General features: G+C 58.7%; 1 protein-coding gene across 3 annotated transcripts in view; it reads left to right on the forward strand.

The window, feature by feature from the left end:
* The window catches only part of CARS1 (cysteinyl-tRNA synthetase 1), a 54,667-nt gene extending 37,736 nt beyond the window's left edge, over positions 1–16,931 (forward strand). For 2 of the 3 annotated variants that reach the window (XM_058526131.1, XM_058526132.1), the window contains 7 exons: positions 537–605; positions 2,977–3,058; positions 11,723–11,803; positions 12,495–12,562; positions 15,343–15,402; positions 15,873–15,956; positions 16,607–16,931. In XM_058526131.1, coding sequence (XP_058382114.1) covers positions 537–605; positions 2,977–3,058; positions 11,723–11,803; positions 12,495–12,562; positions 15,343–15,402; positions 15,873–15,956; positions 16,607–16,756 — 594 coding nt within the window. In that variant the 3' untranslated portion in view covers positions 16,757–16,931. Of the gene's footprint in view, positions 1–536; positions 606–2,976; positions 3,059–3,736; positions 3,794–11,722; positions 11,804–12,494; positions 12,563–15,342; positions 15,403–15,872; positions 15,957–16,606 lie in introns of those variants that run through there. The other variant, XM_058526133.1, reaches the window with a different exon arrangement.
* The last annotated feature ends 260 nt before the right edge of the window (positions 16,932–17,191 follow it).

Below are 17,191 nucleotides of genomic sequence, written 5' to 3' on the forward strand. Positions count from 1 at the left end.
ACAGTGCTGAACGGGTTAGGGGAGCTTAGATGGAATCTGAGAGGCACTTCTGTCCCCCTCAGCCCCCACGTGCCCGTGCGTTAGAGCTCAAAAGCCTGCCGCTGTCCTGGCTCTGGGTGATTTCCCCTCTCTGCCTCAGTTTTTTCCCCTCCCGTCTTGAGGTTTGAAAGCAGAGCAAGTGGCCTTAACCCGGAACTCACCTTGTGCAGCGTCGTTCTGTGTGCACACCTGCGGGCTGACAAGTTCTGGGGTCTCTGCAGGTGGGCAGGACCTGCCCGCCTCGCCCTTCTGGTCCCCTGTCCTCCAGTGGCCGCAGGCTAGGAAGGGGCCACAGAGGGCAGGTGGAGCTGGGACTCGTCCTGGAGCAGATGGGGCCGGCCTGGGTTTCCGGGGCTCTTGGAGCTGCTCTTTCCGCCTCTTTCCCACCCAGCATGGCTGTCCACGCTGCCGCCCCACCCCTCCCATGCACAGCAGTGTGTTTCGTGGACCCGGTCACTGTGTGTCGTCTCTCAGGACCTCTTTATTTCTTTTCCTAGATCTTTGGGGCCATAGAAGAGAACAGCTCTCTGGGTTTCCCAGTCGGAGGACCTGAAACCAGCATAAACGTGAGTAGAGTGTACCTGGGCCCAGAGAATCCCCCTGCTGTGTTGTCCAGCCCCTGGGAAACTGTACCCACTGTGAGCGGCACCCTCCTGCCTTCCACACCTGCTGCCGCCCTGCTCCTTGTGCCCCACCTGGGTCAACCCTGTGGGCATTTGGGGACCAGCATTAGATTCCACCTGCACTGGACCTTCCAGACGGAGCCCCGTGTCACGTCTCCACGCGGCTGGGGGAACTGAGCATAGTCGGCTGCCCCTCTCGAGTGTGGAAGGTCAGCCTTCCTTGTGACCGCTAGCTGGGGAACACTCCTGCTGCTGTGCTGTCTGTCTGAGCTGTCCCAGAGACCAGACTAGACAGGACGATCCTTAGCCCTTCATGAGCCACAGTCACGTGGCATCAGGGAGTGTCATGTGCTCATTTCCCTGCACGTGTGCACCTGTGCTCAGATAGCATGTCGAACCATCCATCACTGCACGTGAGAGAATTCCTCAGCCATGGGGGCCACTCGGTTGGAGTTGGCGTGCTGGCAGACCCACGCGGTTTCTGCTGCATGACCCTGTCACAAATGACAGGCGCACATTCAGTTCATCTCAATAGTGCTTCCACCCTCCCCCCCGCTCAGGAATGCTCTTTATTTCATTAAAATGCACATGTAAATATTCAAATATAATAACTTGTTTAAATAAAAACAGGAGTCAAGTACAAAGTAAAAAGGTAAAACCTTTGTAAGTGCTGTTTCCTGATGCTGGGCAGTGTGGAGAGCCCTGTCGTGCAGATGGAGTTGACAGATGTCTCCCCCAGGAACTGACTTCCAAAGAGAAAACAGTTCTGTGGTGTAGGAAGTCCTCCAGAGCTCCACGCCCACATCCTGGTGGCTTTTGTTAGCCTTCGAACTAGTTGTTGCTGTGGTATTTTCTGGACTTTGCCGTATATGAACCTTCTTTTTAGAAAGAAAGCCCACACAGCTGCTTTGTTCTCTTGTGCAAGTGATACTGGATGTTTATTTTCTTAAAAAAAAAAAAAACCACATCCTAGGTTAAAGACAGTCTGCCTTTGAACTTAGGAAAAAAAAAGCTTTGAATGTGACATGCCACTGTGGGTGTGTGGGGCCGTCGGACATCCTCCAGTGACCTCGGTGGGCCCTTTGAAGTCAGCTTGTTGGAATAAGCAGCCACAGGGAAATGCAGGAGGTGAGCCTGGGGGCCAAAGGACGCGACCTGCCTCCGTGCCCTTGGAAGGCCATGCGTTTACCTCCAAACTCGAACTATTTTAGGAGCCGGGGACAAAGCTCCCAGGTCCCACCTCAGTGTTGAAGGGTCTACAGTGTGCACAGTGGTCGGCTGGACCACTGGGGCGCTGGCCCGAGGGCCTTCTCCAGACAGAGCCCTCAGGCACGCTGGCCGAGGCCAGCCGGCAGCAGATGCAAGCCCCTGTCCGAGGCCTCCTCCCCGCCGCCGCCCACTCCAGCTATCTGGGTGCATGGGGTAGATAAAGACCTTGAAGCCCCAGAAGTCCACTCGCCCCCGGCAAGGATGTCACCTCAGCCCAGGTGCAGGATTGGGCCTAAAGAGGTTTAGGTCATACGGGCCCGTCAGCCTAGCCAGCTTTTGCATTTAATTGTTATTACTTTGGTTATTGAGCTGCCGAGTGACTTCATTGAGAGGCAGAGAGGAACTTTGCTCAAAAGCCTACTGGAAAAATATGAACGATGTGACAAAAAAGATTTTTCATAAAGTCACTCTTCCAGTTTGGATTTTGTCCTCTTCAGTTTTCCTTTCCCAGCGGGCTGTGCGTTCCAGGGCCTCCGTGTTCCTGCAGGTAGTTACGTAGAGTAGATGTGGATGTGCGTGTGCACAGTAGACAGTTCGTGGAGAGAGCTCATGTTAAACGAGTGGGTGTGGCCACAGGTTGGACCCAGCTCTGTGGTGCCAGCCTCAGTGTAGATGAGGCCCCAGCCCAGGAGGAACAGCATCAGGCCTCTCGGAAAATAGCGCCTCCTAGGACGGCCCGTGTGTAACCGTAAAGAAGGGTTTTTAAGAACTATGTGTCTGACCTGTGACAAAGCACATCATGTCGGCAATTGAACAGGGCGGCTTACGGAACTCATCGCACGGGAAGAGGAAAGGAAGCTTTCTTACTCTCTCTCGGGCCCGCCTCGCCTGCACTGGGCCCCTGAGTCCCTGTGACCCCACAGCTGGTGTGGACCGGGTATTAGGGATGAGCATGTCCAAACTCTGGGAGCCCGGTCACAGCATGGCGTCCACTAGCAGCACTTCCCACAGCAGTCCCTGTCCTGCAGCCTGCGTGTGACCTCCGTTCAATTATAAATACAGGGGTGAGCTTACCTCTCAGTGAACAGAACCCTTCTGTCCACAGCTCGAGTCTGCAGTCACGCCGTACCTTAAGGTGCTGTCGGATTTCAGAGAAGGAGTGCGCAGGATCGCCCGGGAGAGAAAAGGTGAGGCCCTGTCGGCAGGGTGCGCGGGAATGACTCTTCCTTGAGGGGCTCCCGTGGCCTGAGTGTCTCGTGCTCAGCACTGTGGACGCTCGGGGCCGGTCCTTCTCTGTCGCCGGGCTGTCCTGGGCTGTAGGATGTTTAGCAGCATCCTCAGCCCCCACTCACTAGATCCGGGAAGCACCACACCCACGAAGTCGTGACAGCCACACCGGTCTCTAGACGTCGCCCGGTGTCCCCTGCAGGGCAGGACAACTGCGTGGGGACTGAGGATACGTGTGAGAGGCCAGTCGTCTCTGCCTCTTCCTGTATGATTGGGAAGTCAGAAGGAGGGCCCTCCGAGCCGCCGGGGAGTGTCCTGCCCTTTTGTTTGTGCGGGGCTCGTTCCTCCACTCTCGGGGTCTGCGGGTCTGCGGGTCTGCAGCAGTGTGCCTTGCTCCTGCTTTGCGGAGCGAGCCGCAGTGATCGGAGAGCCTTCTGCTGGGGACCCAGAGCTCCTGGAAGTGTTGTGCTTGGGGGCGTGGTGGGGTGAGCGCCTTGAATTTGGGGGTCCCACCCAGTCACGCCTCACGGTCTGTACTCAGCCGGTCCTTCATCCGCCGGTGTTCCTGAGGTGTGCTCACACTCTAGCACATTCTTGAAGACTTGGAGAATGCTGGATCTGAACATTCCATCTTTTAGGCCACCGTTGAACGGTTGTTACTCAGAGCGGCCAGCAGCATCAGGCAGGCGGTCCGCTTCTTACTCTGCGCTGTCTGCACTGGTGAGTGACAGCTACGACTACTGGCATCTGTTAAACTTAGAATGCGCCAGGCCCTAGTTCAGCTGCTTTCCTCACGTTGCCTCATTTAATCCTTATGATGTTACAGAAGTGGAAAGCAAAGCCCCGAGAAGTTAGAGGCCTTGTCCAGGGTCACACGGGGGTCTGCGGCACACTCCCAGCGGTCTGACCCCAAATGCCACCCATCACTGGCTATGCTGTGCTGCCTCCCCAGGCCTCTCTGTGCTGAGAAGCCGTACCTGGAGTTCATCTGGCTGCCATCTCTGCCAAGTGGCTCATGGCTGGCCGGCCGCTGGTGGGGCTGTGTCCAGGTGGGGCGCCCCGAGGGTGGAGCAGGCAGCGGGCTCAACGGGGCGGTCAGGGAGCCTCTGGAGGGAGCCGCATCTTGAAGAGGAATGAGCAGGCCTGGGCCAGGTGAAGGGGTGGGAGCGGGTCTGGGCCTGTTCCAGGGAGAGCAGAGCAAGAGGCAAGAGGGCAGGAACGCCTCCTCTCCGCCCCCCAGGGTGTGAGGAGCCCCCAGGGTGTGAGGTGTGTGCTGAGGTCGTGGGCCGGGCTGGGAGGCCTTGTGTGCCCGCCGAGAGGAGCTGGACCTGGTGGTGCAGTTCGGGGGAGCTGGGGGTTTTCGGCCTGGGCGGTGGGGTTTGGACTCCTTCAACACGCACAGCCCGATCTCTTTATCAGCTGACCCGCCCACCGTTTTAAAGCACTTGAACCAAACTGGAGAAAGCCTGGATCGACTGTTGAGGACCTGGACTGAGTTCTCTGGCAATTCTGACTTTTCGACATTGCTGGGGTCGCAGGCTTGGGGATGGCCATTCTCGAGGGCAGCCTGGGCGTTTCTGCCTGCCTGTCCTTCTGGCTGCACGGCTTTCTTCACGGCGGGCGCTGGGTAGACGGGGGACAGCAGAGGCCATGCTCGGCGTTGCTGACTGTGCCGGGCGCCTTTCCTGGGCCCTGAGAGCAGTACCAGTCGGCTGGCTTGGGGGGCAGTCAGTTTTGCTTTTCATTTACTTGCTTTTTCTTTTTGCCTTGAGTTTTTTGTTGCTCAGGCAAATGGACAAAGAGCCACGTGGGCCCACGTTGGGAGGGTGGTGATTATGTCCACCCTGTGCAAGCTTCGCCCACGTCCAGCACTGTCCCACCCTAGGGCTCAGGTGGACAGGGAGGTCATTTTACCTGAGCCACAGACCTTGGGCTTTTCAGACGGGAAACCTTCTGGGCGGAAGACGGCATATCACGCCCCCCTGCCCCGTCTCGCTCCCGCCCCGGCAGCAGCAGCAGGGACTGCCTTCTTGTTGGTCATTCTCTGTTACCACCCCCTGCCTGTTGCCTGGCTGTACTGCGGCCGTGGACTGGCTGAGGAGACAGGAAGACCGCGTGAAAAGCTCTGGCGGGCCTTGGTTCATTCATTCCGCCGAGTTTGCCGGGCACCAGCCCTCTGCCCCACCCGGACCAGGTGCTGAACAGACAGATGAGTAAGAGAGACGTCCCCCTTCAACGCCCACAGCCCAGTGGGCCGGAGAGCTCCGGCGTGGCCAGGAGGGACGTGAGATATGGGTGTTTGACCAGGAGAGGCTTGGGAAATTGGGAAGAAGTTAGAAGGGCAGGATCTGCACATGGTCTGAACGGGGAAGCAGGGGTGGGGCCGGAGCCCCTCTGCTGCCGGCGAGATGGTAGCCATTTCCCCATTGCCTTTTGGGTTTGTTTTCTTTTTTAGTAATTTTTATTTATTTATTTTCTCCCCCAAAGCCCCAGTAGAGAGTTGTATATCATAGCTGCACAGCTTTCTAGTTGCTATATGTGGGACGCGGCCTCAGCATGGCCGGAGAAGCGGTGCGTCCGTGCACGCCCGGGATCCGAACCCGGGCCACCAGCAGTGGAGCGCGTGCATTTAACCGCTAAGCCACGGGGCCGGCCCGCCTTTTGGGTTTTTTAATCTCTGTAAAATACGCATAGTATAAAATTGAGCATCTTAACCATTTTTTTTTTTTTTGGTGAGGAAGAATGTCCCTGAGCTAATATCTGTTGCCAGTCTCCCTCTATTTTTGCGTGTGGGACGCCACCACAGCATGGCATGTAGGTCTGCACCCAGGATCTGAACCCATGAAGCCTGGGCTGCCGAAGCAGAGCACACGAATTTAACCCCACTACGCCAACTGGACTGGCCCCTTAATCATTTTACGTGAACAGTTCACTGGCATTAAGCACATTCACGTTGTTGTGGAGCCATCCCCACCATCCATCTCCAGAACTTTTCCATCTTCCCAAACTGAAACTCTGTCCCCGTTACACACTGACTCCCTCTCTCCCAGCCCCTGGCACCCACGTTCTCCTTTCTGTCTCTATGAATTTGACGACTCTGGGGACCTCATGTGAGTGGAATCACACAGGATTTGTCCTTTTGTGTCTGGCTTATTGCACTCAGCATAATGTCCTCAACATTCATCCATGTGGGAGCACGTGTCAGGATTCCTTTCTTTTTAAGGCTAAATAATATTCCATTGTGTGGATGGACCACATTTTGCATATCCGTTCATCCGTGGATGGATTCCCATCGCTTTTAGTGAACTCCTGACGTCTCTCTGGTCACCGCCCGGTCTCAGGTTTCCGCTTCTGTCTCCCAGCAGTAGCCAGCCCTGGCGGCTGCACTCCCCACCCCGTGCCCACACGCCGCTGTGGGCTCTGTGAGCCCTGTGCCAGGTGGGGAAGGGCACTGCCTGTGTAGTGGGAGAGACGAGCAACTGCAGTGTGGAGGAGGTGACCCTCCATGCTGCCCATTCACACAAAATGCTTCTGAGCTGTTGCTCATTAGCACATGGCCACAGTGGAGACCGACTCCTAGAACCTGATGGAGTCACAGCCTCTTAGAGTCGACAGGACTATGAGGTGTCACGGCTGGCACGCTTTGCCCCGGTGCCCCAGGGGAAGTCACCCTCTTGGTGGGACCACGTCCAGGGACGCCCGCTTTCCTTTGCTGGACACCATAGTGGTTTTGAAGCTGCTTCCTTCTCCTGGAAGCAGCTCTGCTGGCCATGCCCCTGTGGTTCTGCCCTCTGGAGCAGTTCCACCGCATCTGCCCCCGCTGCTGTCTTAAGTCAGAGGTCTCCGCCTCTCCCAGCTCCTCTTCTCCACATGACAGCCTTGGCTCCAGTCCTGGGCCTCTTGTGAGGTTTCCATCCCATCCTAGACTCTGCAGCCACAACTTGAGACCTGGATTTATACCGCAGTGGGAAAACTCCAAAAGCCTTGGCTTTGCTCCTGTCAGCCTCACGATAAAGCCGGTCCTGTGTCCTGCCTGCAGTGGGGAGAGCACTACCTGGGGAGGGCTGGGTGGAGGGGGAGGGCACCACCTGGGGAGGGCCGGGCAGAGGGGGAGGGCACCACCTAGGGAGGGCCAGGCAGAGGGGGAGTGCACCGCCTGGGGAGGGCTGGAAGGAGAGGGACACCCGCTGTGGGGAGGGCCGGGCGGAGGGGGAGGGCACCGCCTGGGGAGGGCAGGAAGGAGAGGGACACCCGCCGTGGGGAGGGCCGGGCGGAGGGAGAGGGCACCACCTGGGGAGGGCCAGGATGAGGGGGACACCCGCCGTGGGGAGGGCTGGGTGGAGGGGGAGGGGGCCACCTAGGAAGGGCCGGGCGGAGGGGGAGGGCGCTGCCTGGGGAGGGCGGGAAGGAGGGGGACACCCGCCGTGGGGAGGGCCGGGCGGAGGGGGAGGGCACCGCCTGGGGAGGGCCGGGAGGAGGGGGACACCCGCCGTGGGGAGGGCGGGAAGGAGGGGGAGGGCGCCGCCTGGGGAGGGCGGGAAGGAAGGGGAGGGCGCCGCCTGGGGAGGGCGGGAAGGAGGGGGACACCCGCCGTGGGGAGGGCCGGGCGGAGGGGAAGGGCGCCGCCTGGGGAGGGCTGGGAGGAGGGGGACACCCGCCTGGGGAGGGCCGGGAGGAGGGGGACACCTGCCGTGGGGAGGGCCTCGTGGAGGAGGGTGCTCTCAGCGCACTCGTCCTCTTGCTTCTCCCACCACCGGAGGCAAGCTCCCCTCCTCCCTTTCTGTTAAAGTCACATTAGCTATTCTGAGACCTGTGTTCTTCAGTATATTTGAGAATTAGTTCCTTGAATTCCTTGAAAACATCCAACTCGATTTTCCCGTTTTTAAATAAAGTAACTTAGGTAAAATTCACGTAACATAATAATTAACCATTTTAACGTAAACGATTCAGTGGCATTTAATCCGTTCACAGCGTTGTGCACCCACCACCTCTTTCTAATTCCAAAACATTTCCACTATCCAGAGTAACACCAGCCCCATTAAGCAGTCTCTCCTCCTTCCCGGACCCCCAGCCCCTGGCAGCCACCAACCTGCTTTCTGTCCCTATGGATTTACCTATTCTGGACGTTTCCTATCGATGGAGTCATACAGTGGGTGACCTTTTGTGTCTGGCTTCTTTCACTGAGCAGAGTGCTCTCCAGGTTCATCCATGTTGTAGGCTGTGTCAGTGCTTCACTCTTTTTTAGGGGAGAATAATATTCCACTGTCTGGATAGACCACGTTTTGTTTACCCATTCTTATGTTGATGGACATTTGGGCTGCTTCCACCTTTTGGCTGTTGTGAACAGTGCTGCTGTGAACGTGCGTGTACACGTATCTGGTTGAGACCCTGTTTTTAGTTCTTTGGGGCATATGCCTAGGAGTGGAATTGTGGGGTCATACGGTAATTACATGCTTAACTCTTTGAAGAACTGCCAGATTCTCTTCTGCAGTGGCTGAGACATTTTATATTCCCTGTTCTAATTTCTCCTCATCCTCACCAACACCTCTTATTTTCTGGGGGTTTTCTTCTTCTTCTTCTTGCCGTCCTGGAAGGTGTGAAATGGCATCTCACTGTGGCTTTGGTTTGTGTTTCCCTAATGACTAGTGATGCTGAGCATCTTTTCACGTGCCTCTTGGCCTCTGTACATCTTCTCTGGAGAAATGTCTATTTAGGCCCTTTGCCCATTTTTAGTTGGGTTGTTTGTCTTGTTGTTGTTGAGTTGTAGGAGTTCTTTGTTTATTCTGGACACTAGACCCTGGTCAGATATATGACTTGGGAGGGGGAAAGGAGAAAGCCAGCCCCCAAAGTAACCTTTTGATAGCCTGGAGGAGGTTTTGAGCTATGTGGAGGTGACGGTCCCTCTCCTCAACTGTGCAGAGCCCAGACCCAGAGGACAGCATGGGCCTGAGGGGACGCTGGAGAGGGTGTGTCTCTTTCTCCCCGGGGAAGGCCTCGGGGGCGCCGGCCCTGGCGGTCATGCCACCCGTCGGGGTACAGACGGGAGTTGGTGATGGTGACAGCGGGACCTGGCTCACTTTCCTTCCAGTGATGGTCACTTGTGCCCCCGGCCATGGGGCACTTGCCTCAGCTCACGCCCCAGGGTCAGCCCTCCTCAAGGCACTGGGGAGACTCCTCCCAGCCAGTGACCCCCAAGGGGCACAAGAGGGAAGGGACCAAACATACAGGGCGTCGTGCCATCAGCCCTGCTGTTAAGGCTGAAACGAGGCTTTCTTTGAACAGTGTCTGGAAGCAGGACACTGCCCAGGGGTGGCTGTGCCTGTGGGCGGGGGGGCTCGGAAGTCCCCTGAGACATGCAAATCGCCATTCATCATTCATTCATTCATTCATGATTTATTCATTCATTCGTGATTTATTCATTCAACAGTGAGTGGACTTGTGGGGCACCTGGCAAGTGGCGGGAGAAGTCTGGGTCCTGGGGACACAGCGGAGACAGGACAGACGAGTAAATGACCATATGGGCTGTGGTCAGTGTAGCAGAGAGGGACAAAGCAGGGGCTGCACAGAGTCTGCTTAGGTGCGAGCAGGAGTGAGGGCAGTGGGCGTTCAGTTCCTGCGGACAAGTGTTTCCCGCAGAGGCATGACCAGTGCGTAAACGGTCCCTGGGACCGGGGCTCGTGGCGCTGGTGGGCGGGGGAGTGGGGTGAGAGTGTGTAGACGTCACACGTGGCGAGTTCACATGGAGCGGGGCCGAGTTCCTGCGTCGGGGGTGTGCGGGGCAACCAGCACCCCGTCGTCTAATTCACAGCCGTCTCTGTCCTGGGGTTGGATGCTATCAAGCCTTTTTGAGATCCATTGCCGTCACACATGGCCTGTCACGCTGACTTCTCCCACACTGGTCTCCCACGTGGACGCTGGGCGCGGGCTGGGGACGGGGGACTTGGCAGGTAAGACGGCCGGACTGAGCAGCCTTCCGGGAGCTGTGGGATGACGCACCAGTGTGAGACCTGGCTTCGAAAGACAGTGCACTGCAGAATGCCCCGTCTAGTGCACCAGACCCCGTGGGGATGGCATTGGTCCCGTTTCACAGAGGTGAACATCAGCCTCCAAGGCAGGTCACCAACCTCCCGCCCGGTCCTTACCCTGAAGCTGAATTTCCTTCTCCCTGAGGTCAAGTTCTCCCAGAACCAGAGCTTCTGGACGAGCAGTTTGTGGAGTCTGGAAGAGCACGTTTGCTTAGGGCTGAGCCCCAACACGCGCTCCATTCCTACGTGCGACGGGATTGCCTCTCCCTGCCGCTTCTCCCTGGCCTGTGAGCCCCCAGGACGGGGGCCCTTCTGGTCGCCCAGCAGCTGTGGGCGCTCCGTGATGGCTGTGCAGGAATGTCCCAGGCTCCCCATGAGCTGGCCATTACGAGCTGTAACCAGGTGCTGTCAGATCTGCCGCCATCCCTGGGGCTGGGAAGGGAGTGAGTCACTGGTCATTCATTTTGCCTCTGGGACCAACAAAGAAACTGACACAGAGAATAAGAATGTCTGAACCTGAAGGGACCGTCCAGTGTAGGCCTGAAACCCACACGAGTAATCTTGCCATCCCTACCCGCTCTGTTTGCTTGATGTATGGCGTCTTTCTTGGAAGAGTCACTTCAAAGCCAGCCAGGCCAGCAGGCACTGCACCTCCCCCAGGGCCCCTGGCCTTCTGCTTGTTCTAGCCCAGCTCCGAGGTGGCCACCTCCCTTGGGAGTGGGGCAAGGGCTGGCTGGGAGCACCAGGCCCACAGTGGAGCCAGTGCCCGAGGCAGAGTGTCACTGAGGCGGGGCATGGTTCCCCATCCCCCAGGCCTCTGGCCTTTCCATATCCGTCGGCTGAGCCAAGGTCTCTCGGGAAGAGACGCTGGCAGCAGTGGGGGTCACCCCAACCTCCAGACCCATGTCTGTCCCTGAAGAGCCATACCTTTCCCTTCAGCCAAGTTCTGGCTCTCACCTGCGGGTGCTCGGAGCCGTTGGGGTCCTGGGGCTGGCTGCTTGGCCCTGAGGACGAATGGAGGAGGCCACCGTGGCTGGCCCCCGGGCCAGGCACGCCCAGCTGCAGTGTGAAGAGAACGAGCCCTTCCAGGGCCTTTGGGTGACCTCAGGGCACAGGCCCAGAGCAGGTGTGGCCTTGGGTCCCTGGGTCCTGGACTGTGGAAGTCGGCTGCCTTTCGGAATCACTGGCCAGGGCCGTGGGGCGCGCCGTTCCTGGACGCCTTCCTGAGTGACGCGGGTGCTTGGGGCTGTTTCTGAGCCTCATTTCTGTGCAGTAGAAGTCTGGTTTCCCTGGACCTGCCGCCCACCTGGCTTTGGGGGGGCCCTGACTTCCCTGCTCAGAATCCCAGGGACCAGTTTGTGTACATCTTCAGGTGGCACCTGCCTCTGCGCAGGGTCCTAAGGCAGTGCGCACACCATGGCCGTCCTTGGGGTGGGGCTAGGCGCCCCTGATGGGCTCACAGATGGAGCACGTGGAGCGTCTGGGCTGCTGCCTCCCACGGCGAATGGAGCAGATCAGCTCCCTCCAGACACTCGGGAGGGCGCACGGCCTGTGGGTCCCCGGGCGTCTAACCGGTCTGGGCCCCTGTCTTGTCCACAGTCCCGGAGGTCCTGCAGCTCAGTGACACCCTGCGGGACGACGTCCTGCCTGAGCTCGGGGTGCGGTTTGAAGATCACGAAGGTGGGTCCTCTGCAGCCGCTTCTGGGGACTGTTGTAAGGGGCTCTGGATGTGACGGGCAGGAGGTGGGAAGGACGCTGGGGTGGGGCGTGGTTTTTGAAAGGGCCACAGGAAGAGTGGGATGGGGTGCGAGGGCGCTGTGTTGTCTGTCTAATGAATAATCCCAGGGGAGTTCCCCGTGGTTCCCGGGGGGGCCTTATGGTTCACCTTCTTAGGCATCATTGCCAACACCTCCTGTGTGCGAATGGCATTTGGGTGTCCACTCCTGCGGCCTGACTGCCCATCACCCATGTTTCTGCTGGGCGCTGGCCGCCTTTTCTTACAGTCTGTCCCTTAGCAGACAGCCTGTGTCGTACCAATGGTTGGCGAGTTTCACAGCTTGTCTTTCAACTTTATGGAGGTTTTGCCTGCACTGAAAATTATTCAATTTTGAATACTCAGATGACATGTCTTATTTGATGACTTCTAGGTTTTCTGTCATGAGTGGCAAAGCCTTCCCACATCACAATTTATGTTTAACCTATGTGAGCTGTCAGGAAGGGGCCATCTGCTGCTCTCCAGGGCCCTAGGGGCAGCTGTGGGGAGATTGGTGGCGGCCCTGGGCCTGGGGACCGCTGAGGTGGGGCAGGGCAGGGCCGGGCCGGCAGGGAGGACGGACTCCAGGTCTACATCTCACAGACTGTTGCTTCTCAGGACTTCCCACTGTGGTCAAGTTGGTGGACAGAGACACCTTATTGAAAGAGAGAGAAGAAAAGAAAAGGGTGAGTAAGATTAAAATGACTCAAGTGATGTTTATGGGGCATGGGAAAACCCCAGGGCCCACCCGCTTTACCTTGTGGGAGGTAGTGTTTATGCTTTCTTACAATCCCAGTATTTACAAAAGTCGGAAGGAAAAATTAACGAGATAGGAAGCTACCTGGCAATATGGTGACAAAATATCTTCTAATGAAAGGTCTCTTTTTAAAAAGTTATTCTCCGACTTTAAGGGAAAAGCAGTCCCTTTCAGTAAACCGTGAAGCTGACATGTTTGGTCACCCCGTGCTCTCACCTGAAGTGGTGTCTCCTTTGTTGCTTGGGTAGAACGTGTCCCCGTCGCGCCTCTGTCTGCGCCCGTCCTTCCCAGTGTCCCAGACATCACTGCAGTCCCCACGTAGCTGGGGACTGAGCCGGGTCCTGGGGCCCACAGGGAATCGGGGTAGTCCCTGCTCTCAACCTCTCTCTGGGTCCCCCAGAGAGAGAAAAACAGGAACAGAAACACGCAGTTTGTGTCAGAATTGCTGTGGGGCGGCAGGTGGTAAGAACAGAGGCGCTGACCTCCTGGCCCACACAGGCAGCGTGGGGCAGGCACTGTGGGGCGTGTACCACAGAGCTCTGCCACCTCCAGGGGTGAGGGGCCCTTAAAGAGGAGACCCCCATAGAGGGCGAGTCTGGGAGACCAGGAAGGGCCTCGGTGGACATCCAGAAAGTGGAACTGACAGAGTTGGGGGGCTGGTCAGAGCAGAGGAGTGAGACCGCTGCCCACCAGGGAGCCGTGTGCAGGGGATGGCTGATGGGAGATGCAGGCGTGGCTGCCAGGAGGAGCTGTTCATGAGGCACGACAATTAACCAGCTTGGAACACCAGGAAAAGTTCGGGCAGAATTAGACTGGTGAACTGCCTGTGGATTTGTCATAGTTGGAAAGTTCCAGGAGCTGGGACTTGCCTGCCATGGAGCGCCGGTTTGGCCTCCCCATCGAGGCCCTTCTCAGCCCCCCATTTCCATCATGTTCAGTCACCCCAGCTTTGTGTTGGGCTCTCCCCTCTCCTCGGGCACCACAGCCCGCAGCCCACCATGGCCCTTCCACAGAGGCGACATGCGGCTGGTTGTGCCTCTTGCCCCCCACGCCTGACTAAGAAACAGACACCACTGCTCCCCGCTCTCCCCCAGAGCCTCTGCCTCCTGGGAGTGCTCGCTCAGGGCCAAGGCCACGCAGCGTAGGCTCTGTTCAGGCAGAGGGGAGCCGCCCCGCCCACCATGCTGCTCTCCCTGCTGGCCCTTTCACTGGCCCCAAGGCCTTGGAGGGAGGAATTCGGCCACTGCGGTGGCAGCTTGTGCCTTCCTTCCAGAAGCTCATGTTTCTTGACCAAGGAATCTCTTCCCAGCCAAACTTGCCCTGAGGAAGCCCCCCAGGGCTGCAGGAGGTGGAGAGGGGGTCCTGGGCGAGCACAGGGCCCTCGGTGCCCAAGGCCCTGGTCTCCCAGACCATTCTGGCCGCACCCCTTATAGACAGTGTCTCCTTCCCCCCGAAATAGTCCCACCAGCGGATAAACACATCCTGTCTTTAAAAGAAAAAGCAAAAATCCTTAGCACTTGACTCTCCGCTTCCTGAGCTCCGAGCGGCGTCTTCCTCCTTCCTCCCCACTCTCAGCCTCTCGGTGGCCGCCATCACCACCGCTCTTGTCATGCTCTCTGGTGACTGTCACCTGGGCACATCCCAGTGTGGCCCTATCTTGTCTCCCTCGGCCTGTCGTGAGCCTTTCACCCCTGCTCTCTGGGACCCCCTCCACCTCCCCCACCCCACTGGCCGTGCCCCTGCCTCACTGGCCCTCCGCTTTCCTGGCCCTGGCCCTCCCCAGGTGGCCTCACCAGTCCCACAGCTTCCCTCCCACCCACCTGCCTGTGACCCCCAAGTTCCCTCTGGCCCCAGACTTGCCTGTAACCAGATTCCTGTGTCCAGCCACCTGCCCGAGAGCTCCGCTTCCCAGAAGTGCTTGAAAGCCTGGCTGTGCAAGAGGGACTCCTGATGTTCAGCTCCCCAAAGCCCGTCCTCCTTCCTGTCAGCAGTGGCACGTTGTTCACGCGGTGGCCTGAGCCAAACCTCCTGAGGCAGCCTTGGGCCTCCGCCTCTCACGGGCACCCAAGCTGAAGGCTCCCCCTCCCCACCCCTCCTCTCTGTACCGGCCACCCTCACCCCTGCGCCCTGGCCCCTGCCCGATGCTGCGTGCTGGGTGGGACGTGGGCCCCGGGTCTCCACCCCATCTCCTGCAGTCCTTCTCCACTGCCCTTCACCTCAGAATTAACCCAGGCTCTTTCCCTGGCCCCCATGCCCCCATGCCCTGGCACTTGCTGACCTCTGCCCCCCTCTCCCATCTTCCCCAGGCACCCGTGACCTGCTCTGGGTCAGGCCTCACCACTGTCCCTGGTCACTTCCCCCAGCCAGGCTTGTCCCTCTGCTTGTTTCTTCGTATTAGCTGTTCCCTGGATCTTCTAGCCTGTGCTATCTGCTCACTGCCACCCGGTGTCCAGAGCAAGGCCCGGCACCCAGGGGGCCCCTGAGCCTGTGCACAGGGAATGCACGAGGGTCCCTAATGGATAATGACTCACCCCGTGCGCTGCCTGAGCCCCCTCCTCCCCGCACACAGGCCATCTTCCTCCATGGGGCTGGCAGTCAGAGTCCAGTCACAGGGCCAGGCCATGGGGGACAGCAAGGGGCTTGTTTTATTTCACCTCCCACCCCGAGAGGGGCCGACCTGGCTCATGGGGCCGTTTGCTGTTTCCTTAGGCTGAAGAAGAGAAGAAGAAGAAGAAAGAGGAGGCAGCCAGGAAAAAACAGGAACAAGAAGTAACGCGTGTTTGTTTGTTTGGGGCGGGGGGGGCAGTTCTCCTGGGCAGAAATGCACACTTAGACCCCATGCCCTGCTCTCTGTGCCTCCTTGAGGCCCGGCCAGGCACCCTCTCTGCCTCCGTCCACCAGCGGTGCCCTCCCAGGTCCTCCCCACACGTCCCCACGTGTGCCTGCGGGGAGGCCAGGAGTCCCTGGGCGAGGGAGAGACCGGGCTGCAGGCAGCTGCCCTCTGCCTGGGTACAGGCCCCAAGGCGGCTCTCAGGCTCAATACTGTGCTGCTGCGGCCACTCTGGACGGCCTCCCACTGTCCCTGTAGACCAAACGTCAGTGCCGTTTGAATCGTCCCTCGTTTGGCTCCCCTTTGCCGTGGTTTCTCCCCTCCCGTCCTCTGGAGCTCTCTGGATTGGGGGGCTGGGGGTGGGAGGCAACGTGCACACTCCGCAGTGGTGACCACGACTCTGTTCCAGGCGGCAAAGCTGGCCAAGATGAAGATCCCGCCCCACGAGCTGTTCCTGTCAGAGAATGACAAGTACTCCAAGTTCGATGAAAACGTAAGGATTCCTTTTCTTCTTTGCAGAACTTGGTGAGACCACTAACCTGGGGTGACAGGAATTTCCAGCTTTGGGCGAGCAGAGTTTCTGTTTGGGGTGTGATCAGAAGGGAGGCAGGATCATCTGGCGCCTGTTGTAGGTCCAGTGCCTGTGCCCGGATGCCCAGGGCTGCCTCCCTCCATCGCTCCCTCCCTCCACCCCTGCGGTTGAGCGGCCTCTGGCACCGGACACCGTGGCTGGGCTGAGCTGAGAATGACGGAAACTGGAATCTGCAGGGTCTGTCCCTCACAAGCCGGCAGACGTGCCCTGGTGTAGACGTGTCCACTGTCCCCAGGGGCCTTCGTTGCAGCCATTTGCGGCCGCTTTCCCTCTGCACCCCCAGGCCCTCCTCACTGGGTCTTGTGTGTATTGGCTACATCCTTCTGAGCCATTTCAACCGTGATGGGGAGAGTGCCCTTCACCCCCTAGGCGGGAGGGGCCCCCCAGACGGGTCACTTCCCCACGGCTGGGACAGGGGCTGCCACATCGGGGTCCTGGACCCAGAGCTTCGTGGTGAGTAGGCGCCAGGCGAGTGGATGCGCCCCAGTCAGCAAGCTGAGCACTGCGGGCCCGAGGGCCCCCGCTGACCGTCCGTGCCCTCGCTGTTTCAGGGCCTGCCCACGCACGACGCGGAAGGCAAGGAACTGAGCAAAGCGCAAGCCAAGAAGCTGAAGAAGCTCTTGGAAGCTCAGGAGAAGCTGCACAAGGGGTATCTGCAGATGCTTCCCAGCGGAGGCCTCCATGAGGGGGCAGGGGACTGAGTTTCCACACTGCGCGTCCGTGGCCTGATGGCTTCCTCTGCCGCAGTGGTGACCGTGCCCCGTGCTCTGGTCGTGTTTACAGTGGGCCTCGGGTCCTAAATTAAGAATTCTGTTCCTCGAGGTCCGTGCCGTCATTGGCTCTGAGGCGTCAGTAATAAATTCTTCCCAACAGCGAGGCCGGGCGCTCTCTCTGCCATCGCCCTGCACGGTCAGCTGTGCGGGGGGCCCGCCCGGCGGGCTGCTTGCTCAGCAGGTCACAACTTAGGTGCTCAGGTCAGTTGAGCCGCTTTAGCCAGCCGAGAAATTTCTCCCCCATGCAGATCGCTATCGGCTAATCTCTGGTGTGTGGGCGCATTTGGAGGTATTTGAGTAGGAAAAAGACAGGCTCAAGCTGGCAGAACCCATTGACGCCCCACACAAAGGCTGCTCAGTCAG

Source organism: Diceros bicornis, chromosome 31 (genome assembly GCF_020826845.1).
Source record: "Diceros bicornis minor isolate mBicDic1 chromosome 31, mDicBic1.mat.cur, whole genome shotgun sequence".
NCBI classification, from domain to species: Eukaryota; Metazoa; Chordata; class Mammalia; order Perissodactyla; family Rhinocerotidae; genus Diceros; species Diceros bicornis.